Source organism: Callithrix jacchus, chromosome 6 (assembly GCF_049354715.1).
Source record: "Callithrix jacchus isolate 240 chromosome 6, calJac240_pri, whole genome shotgun sequence".
Taxonomy (NCBI): Eukaryota; Metazoa; Chordata; class Mammalia; order Primates; family Cebidae; genus Callithrix; species Callithrix jacchus.
The window spans coordinates 7,396,903-7,411,250 of record NC_133507.1 but is presented as its reverse complement, the minus strand read 5'-3'; the positions used below and the strand labels follow the sequence as shown (position 1 = coordinate 7,411,250).

The following is a 14,348-nucleotide window of genomic DNA, read 5'->3' as shown; positions in this document are numbered from 1 at the left end:
TAGGACCAGGGTCTCTGCTTCCATGGATCTGGGGTCCAGCTGAGAATCTGCATTCTGGGATCGTTCCCAGGCAAGGCAGCTGCTGCTGCTGGCCAGGCATCCACACCCTGAGAGTCAAGGCCAGTGTCCTGTGGGCGGAGCTTATCCACCTGCCTGCACTGCCCTGTCTGGCTGCACACCAGGCCTGGGGCTGCATCCCTGCATGGGTGGGCCAGATCTCAGGTCCACTAGGACCTGGCAGGGATGCCTTGATGTCCCTCAGAGCTGCTGTGTATCCCTGCACCAGCCCTGTTCACCCAGACCAAAGCATCTGATTTCTAACTTTTAATCTCTTATGTAGTGTGAAGGGTCTAAGCACCACACCCATGCCATTCCTGGAATGATTTTGGGGAACTCACTTGGTTCCCCCAACTTTCAACAGCATAAAAGCGGTGATTGTCAATTTTTTTTTTTAAGACTCCGTCTCACTCTTGTCCATCATGCTGGCGTGCAATGATGCAATCTCAGTTCAGTGCAATCTCTGCCTCCTGGGTTCAGGCAATTCTCCTGTCTCAGCCTCCTGAGTAGCTGGGATTGCAGGCGCCTGCCACCATACCCAGCTAATTTTTGTATTTTTAGTAGAGACGGGGTTTCACCATGTTTCCCCGGTTGGTCTCAAACTCCTACCTCAGATGATCCACCCGTCTCGGCCTCCCAAAGTGCTGGGATTACAGGCATGAGCCACTGCACCCAACCATGTCAATTTTATTCAGTGTTTCTGCACCCCCAGGGTTTCAGAGTTCATCTAGGTCTGGAGTTCGAGGGGCAGGCCATGTCCCACATGAGCATCCCCTGAGGTCGCCCGCCCTAATGCCATGTCCCTTTTCTTACAGTACCAGCTGACAGCACAAGCCTCCTGGTGTCCGAGGGCATCGCCACGCCAGGTTCCAGCCCATCCCCCGATGGCCCTGTAGGCACCCCAGCGCCCCCTGAACCTGCCCTTCACCCTGGCTCTGTGTCTCTGGAGGATCCTGGCATGGGCTCACAGGTGCAGCCAGGACCTGGGCATGTGTCCCGCTCTACCAGCGACCCCACCTCATGCACATCTGGCACAGCAGGTATGGCTGGCCAGGCTCACCCATGTCCTAAGAGTGTGGCTGGCTTTCCCTGGATGCTGCAGGTCTTAATGACCCCTGAGACTGGAGTCCCGGCCCTGGGAGTCCTGTCTGGGACCACACTGGGAATGTGTTCTTGATGGCCCCTGAGCCGGAGGTGGGTGGGGAGCAGCCTGTGGGCCCCTCTGCACCCCACCAGGTTTGTCACTCTGGCAGGGAAGGAAGGATTCAAGGGACCCAGAGGCCAGTCCCAGACATTAGCTGTGAATGCTGCACACGTGCTCCAGGACCCAGAAAAGCCCTAGAGTCTGGCACAGGACAGATGACCCCCAATGATAACTCTGGGTCGTGGGGGGGTTTCGTCGGCTGGAGCCGCCCCAGGCAGACGGGTGTTTTCAGCAGCACTTCACAGGCACCTTGGCCGCAGTCTGCACACAGCCCAGAGTTTTCCAGGAATCGCCCCATGCGACTGTGTCCACAGGCAGTGCACTGGAGTCTAGGACCTGGCACCAGGTCCCTATGGCCAGCAGCCCAGAGTCCTGGGCACCCTGGGGTTGGAGACCTCACACCCAGTCCTCATCGCTGTGTTTCGGAGGAAGCACAGTTTGTGCCAGTAAAGACTGGTGGGACTTTTTCATGACAGTGAAGTGCAGGAACTGCAGCAGGTCCTGGCCCAGTCTCCTCTCTGTGGTCTTGCCCAGCTGATTCTGACCGGAGCCCAGCCACACCAGGAAGAACCGAGTCCCTGAAAGGAACTGGGGCCCACGGTGGCCAGTTGCCTGGAGGTGCCCTCCTGGTGGAAACACCAGGTGTGGCACGTGTAGACTCCCTGGCTGCGGTCATCTCTGTATTCCCCCTCCTGCATCCCACTGCCGGCTCACAGCGGTCGAGTCCTGTCGGAACCCTCTGAAACACCCACCTCTGCTGGTTCTTCAGAGCTCCAGAGCCTCTCCACAGTAGGGCCACAGGGGCCTCAGGCCCACATTCACTCACTGAGGTTTGGAGGAGGATGCCCTGTACTTGGAGGCGCTCATGGGTCCACTCTGTGGGCCCCTGATGGCTTTGTGTGGCCTGTCCCCCTCAGTGAAATTCATGCCTCGGCACCCACACACCTGTCTGATGCCTCTGTCCCCTCTTGGCTAGGCTGATCCGCATGCCGCAGGCACGTGGTGGGTATTCCCATGAAGGGTGCAGGGCTGTTTTTGAGTCACTGGCCCATTGCACTCTGCTGGTGTGGGACCCAGGACACCACTTGACCCACGGCAGACCTGGCCAGCTGCAGGGCGGTTCCTGTCTGATCTGCCACTGGGTGGGTCACAGTTCAGCAGGTTTCTCCTGCTTGCTCGCCATTTAAAGTACACGTCTTAGTCACAGGCAGGTCATTATCGTTTTACCGGTAATTCCTCTTTCCCTTTCACATGTCCACTGAATTCTCCTGCTGGTTAAGGCAATGCCTCTTCGCACAGACCCTCGTGTAGCCAGGATTCTAGCTGAGCGGGTGGAAGGCGGGTCCCTGCTGGCTGCAGCGGCCTTTCCCCCAGGCCTCGCTCCTGGAGGCTACAGCCCTGGAGGTTGACACCAGCTCAGCTCGGTTGAGAAGGGGAGGGGGTTGCCGACAGCAGGGCATGCCCAGAGCACCGGCCCAGGAACGCAGAGACCACAGCGGGGGGCTTGTCCCGAGAGCAGGCACCTCTCTGCTTTGGTGCTTACCTCTTTAAGGCTGCCTTGGCTTTTGTTTCCAGTGAGTTTCAAATGGCATCTTTTCCTTTGATTTTTAGTTTCCATGTCTCGCTCTGCCACGGCTGCCTGTTGGGCCCAGCTTTCACCAGCGGGAGACCCAGATACCTCGAAAGTTGACCAACGGCCAGCACCAGAGGCCTTGCCGGCGGCCTCCAAAGAGCAGCTGCGCTCTTTAGTGGACAGGAAGGCCTATGTGGACACCAGGGTTTTGGTGACTAAGTTTCTGGAACACTCACACCGTGCCCTTCCCACCGAGGCGCAGCACGTGGGGGGTGCCGTGCACGTGGCCGTCACCTCCGAGGAGCCCCCCGAGGAGGAGGCCGTCTTCAGTGCCAGCGTTCTGGACCAGGTATGAAGGAGCCACAAGTCTGGCCGTGGACAGCAATGGGCCTGGTGCCACAGATGTTCTTGCCAGAAGCCGCCTTGCCTGACAGAGGCCTCAGGCCCAGCTTGGCTGAGGACAAATCGGGGGGCGGGGGGACACCCAGCATCATCTGGGGGCAGTGAGGGCAGGAAACTGTTACTCCCTCTCTTGAGGGGAGCTGAGCAGTCGTTTCCTAGGGGATTGCATTTCCTGCCTAGCCTGGTGATTCGGAAAGATGACTCTCATGTCCGCAGTGAACTCTCTCTGGCGTGGAGGAGCCTGAACTGAGCAGCGTTGCACAAATGTGAATACAGCAACAGGGGACACTCATGTCACCTAAAGACTCTAAGTATCTCCAAAATCAGGGCCATCCAAAGCAGGAGTCTCCCACCCCCAATTTAACTTAGTGTTCAGTGGACAGAGAGTGGCATCGAGTCATGGGACATTTTCTCACGTGGTTCTCGGCTCTAGCATCACACATTCATCATGCTCTGGCCCATTTCCTATGAAAGGAGATAGGTAGCTTTTTCCTTTCCAGAAAGATGGCAGCCTGGGCCCAACTTCCTGCCCCCAGGGCTACGGTATACACAAATGTCCAGTGAGGGCTTCTGCCACAGCCCGGCCACCCCAGGGGACAGGCCAGCATTGTGGGGGGTTGGAGGTACCCACCATCTCCCAGTCTCCTGGGCCTTGAGCTCAGCCTCCCTCTGTGGGCCTCCCTCCTCCTGGGCCCCCTTTCTCCAGGTTCCTGTCCTGTTCCTGGAGCAGACCCTAGTTTGATCCTTAACAGTAAGTGCTGATTCCCAGCCCCTTTGGAGGTCTCCCTTGTATCTAAGCTCAGCTGATTGAGCTCGGTGGGTCCAGGTCTGGGGGAGAGGGGCTGGTTTCTCTGGGAAGTGGTCCCTCTTGATAAAGCAGGTCCCCATGACCCAGAGCCACCCTCCTCCGGGCAGCAGACACACCTGCGCAGGAGATCGTAAGCCACTGACAAGCCCACACAAAAAGGAAAGCAGACCCCCACCATGCTGCTTATGCGGAAGCAGGCCCAGTTTGGGGGTGGCTTGATCATCTTTGACTTTTTCAGCCCCCAGCCCCCTGTTTTCTGGTGGTGTCAGTGGCAGCTGTTCCCAACAGTGGCCTTGGAACAGTGCCATCCATGAGAACTTTCTGCAGTGATGGAAATGCCCGTTCAGGACCACTAACTAGCAACAGCCCCTGAGCTGCGATGGGTGGGCTCTCTGGCAAACAGAGCAGCCTCGAGCCCACGGTCTCCCCAGAGAGCCTATGGGCTTGGCATGGGGACACAGGGGGCATCAGAGGGTGCCCACCACTGCTGGGGGCCAGGGCTCATGCTGCTTTTTCCCTGGGCTCTTGGGGGCTTGTCCTTGAGCTCCCCCAATTCCCCAGCGCCACTGGGGCCAGTGTGCTGAGGAGCGTCTGTGTGGCTGGAAGCGAGGCAGGTGGGGAGGTTCCAGCCCAGCTGCGCAGAGCCTGCCTCCAGCCCTTACCCCGCCCTGGGGCTGAGATGTAGGACTCTGCCAGCTGTGGCCACTTGAGGTTTCAGCTGCTTTAGAGAGCTGAAAACACACAAACCAGGCCTTTCCATGACAAACTGCACTTTTCCAGGAGAGACGTACTAGAGATGAATTTATGGGCACTTTATTCAGACTGTAAGACAGGAAACCTCTGATGTTTCTCAAGTAGGGGCTTCTGAATTCACACAAGGCAAGTCCCTCTGCAGGTGCGAATAATTGATGGCTTTTCAAAATGGCTGCCCGGAGCAGCACTTCAGCCGCGCCTGACGCCCTGGCCTCTGCATCTCCGCCATCTCCGAGGTACGCTGGGGCCGCGCCGCAGGGTGTCACCTGCTTGGGGGGTCCACACAGCATTGTCCTTGGGCTGAGCCCTTGGGTGGGCCAGAGCCGCAGTTCCGGTGAAGCCAGCGCCGCCCCACCCAGTGGAATCGGCTTCTGGCGTGTTTTCATCATGCGGCTGGGGCACAGGCCCCCTGGACCACCCAGCCTGGTGTTCGGTGTCCTTCCCTTCTCTGCAGCAGGGCCCGGACCCACCAGTCCCTGCGGTCCCCACACCAGCACCCCCCCCACCCAGTTCTGGGTTTTCACTGGTGGCAGCTCTGTTTTATGGATACGGAAACTACCCAACTTGATGCCAGTGGGCTGGAATGCTCTGCCTCCTGGAAACGAGGCAGTCAGGGATGGGGTGGGGTGCCCCCCTCAGCCCAGCTGCTCAGGGCCACTCATGGACTCTAGGAGGGTCCAGGCTCTGGGCATCCCAGAAAGGTCCGCAGAAGAGAGAGGTGCTGGTAGACTAGGGAATGCGCTGGCAACTTGACCCAGCAGCTGTGGTGCCCTCGACCCTGGCTCCCTGGCATGCAGGTACCAGTAGCTCCAGCAGCAAGAGCCCAAGTCCCAGGCTGTGTGTCGGCTCACAGAAAAAGGGAAGGCTGAATTCCTCCCCTCCCTGTGCATCCTTTCCCCCACTCCACTCCTGCTCCCTGTCTGGGATCTTAAATAGGCCAACGGTGGCAGCTTTGGGGGCAACACCTCCTTCTCCAGCTCAGCTGGGCCCTGGGCTTCCCCTGCCCTCCTGAGACCCAAAGGGGGCTGGGACCTGCTGTGACACCACCACTGACCCCAGCCTGGGGGCCATGAGGATGCTGAGAGGGGAGAACCTGGACCCCAACTCTTTGAGATGCAAGGTTGGAGAGGGGGAGTATCATTTGCAAGGACCTCAGGCCTTCCTTGGGTGGAGATGAGGATCCACATTAAATGCTTATAACACACCAGGCCACAGAAAGCTCGTTACCCACGGATGCTTCTCCCCACCCATGCTGACTCTCAGAGGCTGCTAAGGCAGAATTTATAGGAAATAGTTTTCAAGCCACCAGAGACCTGTTTGTACAAGTGGAAGGGTTGTATTTATTTAATGTACCTCAAGGTGTTTTAATAATGATCAGTGTTTTAATAAAAAGTATTTCTGGCCTCTGTGTCTCTGAGGTATAACTGGGACAGAGGCAGGCTGAGAGCCCGTGTGTACCGCTGGCCAGGGGCAGGGTCCTGAGTGGGCGGGGTCTCAGGGAGCCTGAGACACCCATGCCTCTCTTGGTGCTTCCAGGAGCCTCAAGAGGCTCAGCTTTGGGGCAGCGTGGGGAAGGCAGGGCCTGGACACACGCAGGCCCGCCCACACTGGCCATGGCAGCCTCTCCGTGGATGCAGCCTCCAAGGGCTGCTGTGAGGAATGCGGGTCTGTAGCTCAAAGTTCTCCATGTAGGTTTTTAAAAGATGTGTAGGATTTGCTGGGAGTCCTCCTCACCCCGACAGCCCGCATGTCCTCAGCTGGCCAGGGCTCTCCTAGCTAGGACCTTCTTCCTGGCCCTGTCAATAAGAAGGTTCCCCTTGGCCTGGGCCTCCTGAGTGGTGGCCCGTTCCCTCCAGCTCTGACTCAGGTGCCATTTCTTTTCATTCCGCAAAGATGTGGTCATCTCCGGCATTTCTTGCTTCTTGGCCACGTCAAGAATGTATTTCTTCTCATTCTTCAGCATATTCAGAGCAAGCGCATATACTTTTCAGTCTATGACGGAGTTTCCTATGGAACAGCTTTCTTTGCCTCTACAATGTATACTTTCTGGGAAGAGGGAGGCATGGAGTGGCGGTGTGCCTTGAAAGGCTGTCTCTTAAAGGCCCCTGATGGCTAAGGTCAGCGGAGGCAAGCCCTCGGCCCACATCCCCCAGGCGGCCAGCTGATAAAAGTGAGTCTTCTCCTTACTCTGCAGTTCCCCAAGAATTCCGGGCCCTGAAGGTGGTCAGTGCTCATAGTGTGGTGCGCACGCTTCTGTGGGCAGGCCAGAGAAGAGGGCTCCTCCCCACCCAAGGCCCTCAGCCTAACCCAGCTGGACCCCAGGCCCCTGCCGGTGACCAAAGCCCATGCTTGCTACCCAGCACACCAGCTGACGCCAGAACGGTGGCCATGAAGAAAGGTAAGTGCTGGCAGAGCTGCCAGAATCATCGCTAAACAGGCTGTCAAGGCCTCACAGGTGCAGAGAGGGTGCTGGACAGGCCTCAAAGGTGCAGAGAGGGTGCTGGACAGGCCTCACAGGTGCAGAGAGGGTGCTGGACGGGCCTCACAGGTGCAGAGAGGGTGCTGGACAGGCCTCAAAGGTGCAGAGAGGGTGCTGGACAGGCCTCACAGGTGCAGAGAGGGTGCTGGACAGGCCTCAAAGGTGCAGAGAGGGTGCTGGACGGGCCTCACAGGTGCAGAGAGGGTGCTGGACAGGCCTCACAGGTGCAGAGAGGGTGCTGGACAGGCCTCACAGGTGCAGAGAGGGTGCTGGACAGGCGGTATGGCTTTCTGTTACACGCCTTTCCAGGGGTCGTTCCCATCATAATCTGAAGCAGCCCAGGGCTCTCTGGCTCCCTCATTCTGTTAGTGCTCTGCGGCCTGGTCTCCCTCCTGGGGCAAGTGGGTTGAGAACCCGGTGCTGACCCACTTACCTGGCATCATCGCTGGCACTTCCCGTTGCCCAGCTGACACCTGGTACCCAGAGTGCCCACCCTCCAACCTGATTAGTGACAGCTCCCGAGGCTCAGGGTCTAGGAGGGGCACAGAGCAGCTTCGGCTGCCACCACACAGCACACGTGCGGAGTCACATCCAGGCTTTGAGTGAGAGGGCAGGCGGGCACCGGCCGCTCGCGGAAGAGACCAGCCGCATGCAGGCTCTGGGTGAGAGGGCAGGTGGGCACCGGCCGCTCGGGGAGCAGACCAGCCGCATGCAGGCTCTGAGTGAGAGGGCAGGCGGGCACCGGCCGCTCGGGGAGCAGACCAGCCGCATCCAGGCTATGAGAGGGCAGGCGGGCACCGGCCGCTCGGGGTACAGACCAGCCGCATCCAGGCTATGAGAGGGCAGGCGGGCACCGGCCGCTCGGGGAACAGACCAGCCGCATCCAGGCTATGAGAGGGCAGGCGGGCACCGGCCGCTCGGGGTACAGACCAGCCGCATGCAGGCTCTGGGTGAGAGGGCAGGCGGGCACCGGCCGCTCGGGGAACAGACCAGCCGCATGCAGGCTCTGGGTGAGAGGGCAGGCGGGCACCGGCCGCTCGGGGAACAGACCAGCCGCATGCAGGCTCTGGGTGAGAGGGCAGGCGGGCACCGGCCGCTCGGGGTACAGACCAGCCGCATCCGGGCTCTGGGTGAGAGGGCAGGCGGGCACCGGCCGCTCGGGGAGCAGACCAGCCGCATCCGGGCTCTGAGTGAGAGGGCAGGCGGGCACCGGCCGCTCGGGGAGCAGACCAGCCGCATCTGGGCTCTGAGTGAGAGGGCAGGCGGGCACCGGCCGCTCGCGGAACAGACCAGCCGCATCCGGGCTCTGGGTGAGAGGGCAGGCGGGCACCGGCCGCTCAGGGAACAGACCAGCCGCATGCAGGCTCTGGGTGAGAGGGCAGGTGGGCACCGGCCACTCGGGGTACAGACCAGCCGCATGCAGGCTCTGGGTGAGAGGGCAGGTGGGCACCGGCCGCTCAGGGAACAGACCAGCCGCATGCAGGCTCTGGGTGAGAGGGCAGGTGGGCACCGGCCGCTCGGGGTACAGACCAGCCGCATGCAGGCTCTGGGTGAGAGGGCAGGTGGGCACCGGCCGCTCGGGGTACAGACCAGCCGCATGCAGGCTCTGGGTGAGAGGGCAGGCGGGCACCGGCCGCTCGGGGAGCAGACCAGCCGCATCCAGGCTATGAGAGGGCAGGGGGGCACCGGCCGCTCGGGGAACAGACCAGTCACACACACGGCTTTTCATCATGACTTCTGGTTTATTAGTGATATGCACGAAGTCTTCGTACGGGCAGCTGCATGCAACACGGGGCACTCCTAGAATACAGTCGTCCTAAAGCTTTAGTTACTGCGTGGTAAGGCTTTTTAAGTCACAGTGTATTCTTCAAGGCCTGGGCCAAAAAAAGAGACTTCGGGACAAGATGACATCAGAGTACATGGATCGCTAATGAACTGGGCTGGACTAGATCTACACACCCGCCACTACAGCTCAGGGCCGCCGCGCCACACTGGCCGAGGGGTCTGTGCTCACGGCTGGCTACCTTAAGCATGGCTGAGGTCGCGTTTTCTGGCATGGGTTTCGTTTCTTCGGGCGAGCATGTGCGTGGATGAGAGTGTGTAGATCGATTTTAAAGGGGGGGCAGATGCCTGGCCCTTGTCTCTGTGGGAGCCCGGCCCAAGAGAGACGATGGGAGAGGCAGGTGTGGTCACAGGTCACGTCAGAAAACCCTAGAGTCTGAAACAGCCTGCCAACATAAAAGTCCAAATAGTAACAGTATCTAAATAAATAGGGAGTTTTCAGGTTGAGGCCATCATCCTTTATTTACAGTCAATCACATGTCCCCACACTTTCATTACACGTTACGTCCTGGGAGCTGGGCTGCCTGCGTTCCTGCAATCAGTGACAGGCAGCTGTTTAGGACCATTGTGGGGGCCCACAGGACCCCAGATGTCCCTACTGAGGGGTCAAGAGCGACGGCTGCCCTGCCCCAGGAGCTGCGTCCCTCGGAGGCGCCAGTCTGCTCTGCCCAGCTTCAGGGAGGACACACACACTCCACACCACACACAGCTACCGAGATACACCCTGGCTGGCGGCAGGGGGAAGACAGTCCAGAACGTGGCAAAACACGAACGCTTTAGACATTTGTTCTGTGACTCTCCCTTGAGAAAGACATACCCCTTTTTGGCAAAGTGAAATAAAAACCAGGTAGGTGGCGAGGGCACGCCCTTTGGGGAGCCGGTGTCCGTGGCTGGGCTGTGGCGTCGGGGTCAAGTCTGCGGCCCGGCTCCTCTGGGCCCAGATGGGCCTGCCCAGTGTCCAGGCTGCGTGGACAGGCTGGGGGGAGCCTAGATGTACAGTGGGGTCTCCTGGCCTGTGAGGAGCTTGAACATGGCAGCAGGCATGGTCTTCATGTGGATCTGCCGACAGAGACAGGGGGCTGAGCCGCTGCCCTCTCCCCCACCCGTCCCTCAATCAGGTGAAAGCAAATGACAGATGCATACCCCACCGAGTTCCACTTCAAGTGCCCATCTCCTAGAGTGGAAGAGGAAGGCCAGCCTGTCCAGGCCCAGGGAAGACATAAAATGCCTTACAGGTACAGCAAGCGAGACTCGGGTCCCTACCCCTGGCTTCAGAGCGTATATATAGTTGAGTGCTAGTTTTGCTTCCCCTCCAGCTGACACCTGGGGGTGGAGAAATGGGACTTCTGGAAGGGACCACAGTTTGCTCATCTGCTGGGGCTGGCTGGGGGTGCCCAGGCCTCAGCAGAAACTTTGAGGGGCACATTCTGCTTCAGTGAGGAGGTGGCCAATGAGGGAAAAAACACCTCTTCTTATAAAACTAACACCGGCCAAGCCAGTGTGCTGGGAAGGGTCTTACTGGGGCCCAGGGTGCCTCACAGCCCTAGCCTTTGAGCATTTGAGCAAATGACCCTTCAGAGCCTGGCCTCACGCCCTGGCTTGAAAGGGACTGGGTATACAAGCAAGGCCTCAGACCACCCCAGGGAGGCCAACCATGGCGGGGGGGGGGGGGGGCGGGCAGGGGCGGGCATGCCTCATAATCCTTTAGAGGCACTGGGAAGAAGCTGACCCTAAATGTCTGCTTCCAGAACAGAAGGGGAGCTCTGCTGCCCACTTCCCCGCCCCTGAGCACCATGCTCTCCTCTGTCCGGCCTGGGGCCTCGCTGGGCTGTGGCCCTGGGTAGGGGCCCCTGCTCTGTACGGTGGGCTGCCACAGGCAGTGCTGACCTTCCCCCCAGGTTGTGGCTGCCTACATCTGCCCCTCCTCAGGCAAGCAGGGCTCAGACCCTGGGCTGAGCAGCATGGCATGCAGCCCTCGTTCCCCCACTGGGATCTGTGTGTTGGGGGTAGGTTTCCACTTTTCCTGCTCCCAGCCATCTATGTGGCCGTGGAGGGTTCTGCTCCTCCTCCTACTTCTCCATCCATCATTCCTCAACTGGAACCCACCCCGAGGCCCCATGTTCTCACACGTCCATCTACACACACGCCCCCAAAACACACCTCCACACCCAGACTAGGGTGCATTCACACAGCTACACACGCACCCTGATACTCATTTCCCACGCCTGCCCACCATTCATACACATCACACCCCACACACATGCACTGGCCAGGCCCCTCCCCTCCATGTACATGCCACCCCCACCAGCACCATCCCCCACTATGATCCTGCCTTGTGAGCTCTGGAGAAAAACCTTGAGCCTCCCCCGCACCATCCTCACAGTGCTGTGGAAGTGATGCCAGAAGGAACTGGACTGTGGGGGGGTTCAGCCAGTGAAGGATAGGGTGAGTAGCCTGGCTGTGGGAGGGGATGGCCAGCAGGGCCACAGGGCAAGCCTGCCAGGGTGGCCAGAGCTGTGTGCCCTGCAGAGCTTCTGAACTGGGCGTACAGGTCCAGTCTCAAAAGCAGTGTTCAGGGAGCTCCCCCAGGGGGCCATGCCCTCCTGGTCACTCAGTTGGAGCCAGACTAGGATGGCTCTGCTAGCCTGCTGCTCCACTCACCCTTGTCACAGCAGCTCTGGGTGGGAGCCACAGCCTGGCAGGCCTTCAGATGCCCTGTGTCCTCTGGAGCGGGAGAGGCTCACAGGGGGCAGGCTGGAGCACCTGTGAACCGGCACACAGAGGCGCCCAAGGTCCTCCTTACCTCCCCGACCGAGTTGGAGAGAGCCTGGACTATCTTCTCGTGGGCTGTGGCCACCACACTCTGCCCGTTGATCTCGATGATGCGGTGGCCAACTCGGACGCCCCCTCGCTCAGCAATGCCTCCTCTCATGAGGCTGCAGATCTAAGCAAACATGGCCAAGTCAGCACATGTTCCTGCCACACCTGACAGGCACTCCGCCATGTCCCCAAAGTCCCAAAGATGGGATGTGTGGAGGGAAAATACATGCACGTGCAATTCATCCACTGCCCTCTGTCCTGGCTTCACAGGTGCCCACAGCACTCTCCTGCTCTCTGAGAAGGTGGGTACAGAGCCCTGCACCTGGGCATGGCCAGGTGATGTCCCCTCCTTTCCCATCAGCTTCAGTTAGCCCCCCCACAAAACACAGTCCACACAGAGTTCTCCCCTTCCTCATCTCCCTCTCTCCCCACCAGTGCTCCACATAGCTGTGTGATCTGGGGCAAGTCACTAAACCTCTCTGTGTCCCAGCTTCTCCAGTTCCTATGCTCCTCATGGGGTTATATATCCAGGGAGACCAGCAGACTGAGGGGGAATCAAACTCATCCGGGGCAGGGTTGAATTCACAGGCCCCCATGAATGGGCGGCCCCCAGGCCACCCCATGGTGGGGAGAGCCAGCCCCTCCTTCAGGACTCACAGCAACGGGACCATCCGTGAGCAGCATCGGCCACCAACCTGGGCCCACCTGCCTCCTAGGCTGGGCAAGGGGGTGTGGGAACGGACAGGCAGCTCCCCAGTGCCACTCAGGAGGCAAAGGTGGTGTGGTCACCAGGCTTGGCTGGGCAAGGTCAGCCCTGGGGACAGCACACAGCACCCCAGACTCTGCACTGCAGGGCTCCTTGTCAGAGCCCACTATCAGCCCCCAGCTTCCTCCACTGTCCCCGGAGCTGAGGTGGGAGGCACACAGGCAGGGCCTGGTGATGGTCAGGGGTTGCAGAGCCCAGGTGGCTCTTCCCAGCCCTCCTCCCCGGGGCCCAGCCATGCCTGGCCACAAAGTGCTAACAGCAGCCACAGACAGGGCCCCAGCTGACTTTCTGCAGAGCTGCCAAATTAGCTGGAGCAACTGCTTGTGCCCAGGTCACAGGTGTGCAGAACAGCCAGGCAGAGCCAGACCAGGCCAGACCACCAGCTGGGCAGCTCCTGTGGCACCATCCTGGATAGAAGTCCCAAGTGGGGTGCACACGACTTGTCCCAGCACCTGTGCCAGGTCCAGGGGCCACAAGGCTTCCTCCTTGGCAGGGAATAGGACCCTCGGGCCCACCTTGGATAGCCTGCGCTACTTTACGGATTTTCTCAGCTGATCTTCACAAGCACCTTTTGAGGGGAATCCAGTGAGCACAAGTGACTTGCCGAGGGTCACACAGCAGGAAAGGCATGGCTGACACTGGCCGATGCCCTGTCCCTCTTGGTCCTCAGCACTGGGTAGCTCTCCCTTCCCAGACTCCCCGTGGGTCCATGGCTGAGCTATCTGGCCTGTGGGCTGTTAGCAGTGGGCAGAAATGACAAGGGTCACTTCCGCCCTGGCCCTGAAAACCTTCACGAGGTCTTCTGGGCTGCCTCTCTTCCTGCAGTGCCAGCCAGACACAGAGCACCCAGTGGGGGCTGCCAAAGCAGCAAGCTATGCCAGCCACTGTACCTCTCTGTGCCCCAGCCCCGCCTTCCCCACTGCACATTAGCAATATGCTTTCAGTGTATAGAGATTCACGGGACTTTTTATAGCAGCCAATCTGCTCTAATGCAGCAGGGTCAGAAACGGAGCCTAAACCCAAGCCCTGTGACTCCACCCAGATGGTGGGGGCGCCCTCCACACCGCTTCACCAGGAAACGATGGAGGAGACCTGGTGCCTGTCTTCTTGCAATGTTCTCCCACTGTCTCCTCCATGGCTGCGGGGGGCACACACCCCTTCCTGTCACCTCCACGACACTGCCCCCAGTCCTCAGTCTCTCTCCTCCTGGGCTCCTTCATACTCAGGGCTGGTTAAACAATTTGGGTATTGCCAGCCCTTTTCTTTTTCACTCCATTCAGTGGCCATATCTCTGCCCTCTGGGTCCTTTGCAGGAGGAAAAACAAAGGAAAGAATGGTCCAGGCCCCAAATGCAGGTCAGAGACAGGGTGCCAACTCTGGGCTAAACAGCTTTGGCCCGGGGAACTGGCACAGGTTTTTGGGCAAAACCACACTCAAACCCAGCATCACCTCCTCCGGGCAGCACTCCTGCCTCCCCAGTGCCTGGCACAAAGCTTGGTCAGGTACTTCACAAATGTCTGCTGAATGAATGAGTGAACATGTTTGTTGAGCACAGTGAGTGAAGCCACGATTGGCTATGTCCAAGCTACAGTGGCTGGCAAAGCCTGCTGCCCTCCCTCCAAAGGCACCTGGAAAGGCTGGAGG

General features: G+C 59.5%; 2 protein-coding genes across 61 annotated transcripts in view; one reads left to right on the top strand and one right to left on the bottom strand.

The window, feature by feature from the left end:
- ENTREP2 (endosomal transmembrane epsin interactor 2) overlaps positions 1-14,348 on the top strand; it is a 425,727-nt gene that overhangs the window by 404,692 nt on the left and 6,687 nt on the right. For 6 of the 11 annotated variants that reach the window (XR_013536571.1, XR_013536568.1, XR_013536572.1 and 3 more), the window contains exons 9-12: positions 873-1,097; positions 2,873-5,033; positions 6,992-7,195; positions 10,237-10,353. Coding sequence is in view for 5 of the 11 variants with exons in the window: in XM_078375953.1 (XP_078232079.1) it covers positions 873-1,097; positions 2,873-3,189 (542 nt within the window). In the remaining 6 variants the exon portion in view is untranslated. Of the gene's footprint in view, positions 1-872; positions 1,098-2,872; positions 6,201-6,991; positions 7,196-10,236; positions 10,354-14,348 lie in introns of those variants that run through there. The other 5 variants (XM_078375953.1, XM_054258239.2, XM_054258240.2 and 2 more) reach the window with 1 other exon arrangement.
- APBA2 (amyloid beta precursor protein binding family A member 2) overlaps positions 8,999-14,348 on the bottom strand; it is a 220,867-nt gene continuing 215,517 nt past the window's right edge. For 26 of the 50 annotated variants that reach the window (XM_035306452.3, XM_054258236.2, XM_054258235.2 and 23 more), the window contains 3 exons: positions 11,922-12,062; positions 10,262-10,441; positions 8,999-10,177 (listed from right to left, as the gene is read on the bottom strand). In XM_035306452.3, coding sequence (XP_035162343.3) covers positions 10,106-10,177; positions 10,262-10,441; positions 11,922-12,062 — 393 coding nt within the window. In that variant the 3' untranslated portion in view covers positions 8,999-10,105. The remainder of the gene's footprint in view (positions 10,178-10,261; positions 10,442-11,921; positions 12,063-14,348) is intronic. The other 24 variants (XM_035306465.3, XM_035306476.3, XM_078375939.1 and 21 more) reach the window with 1 other exon arrangement.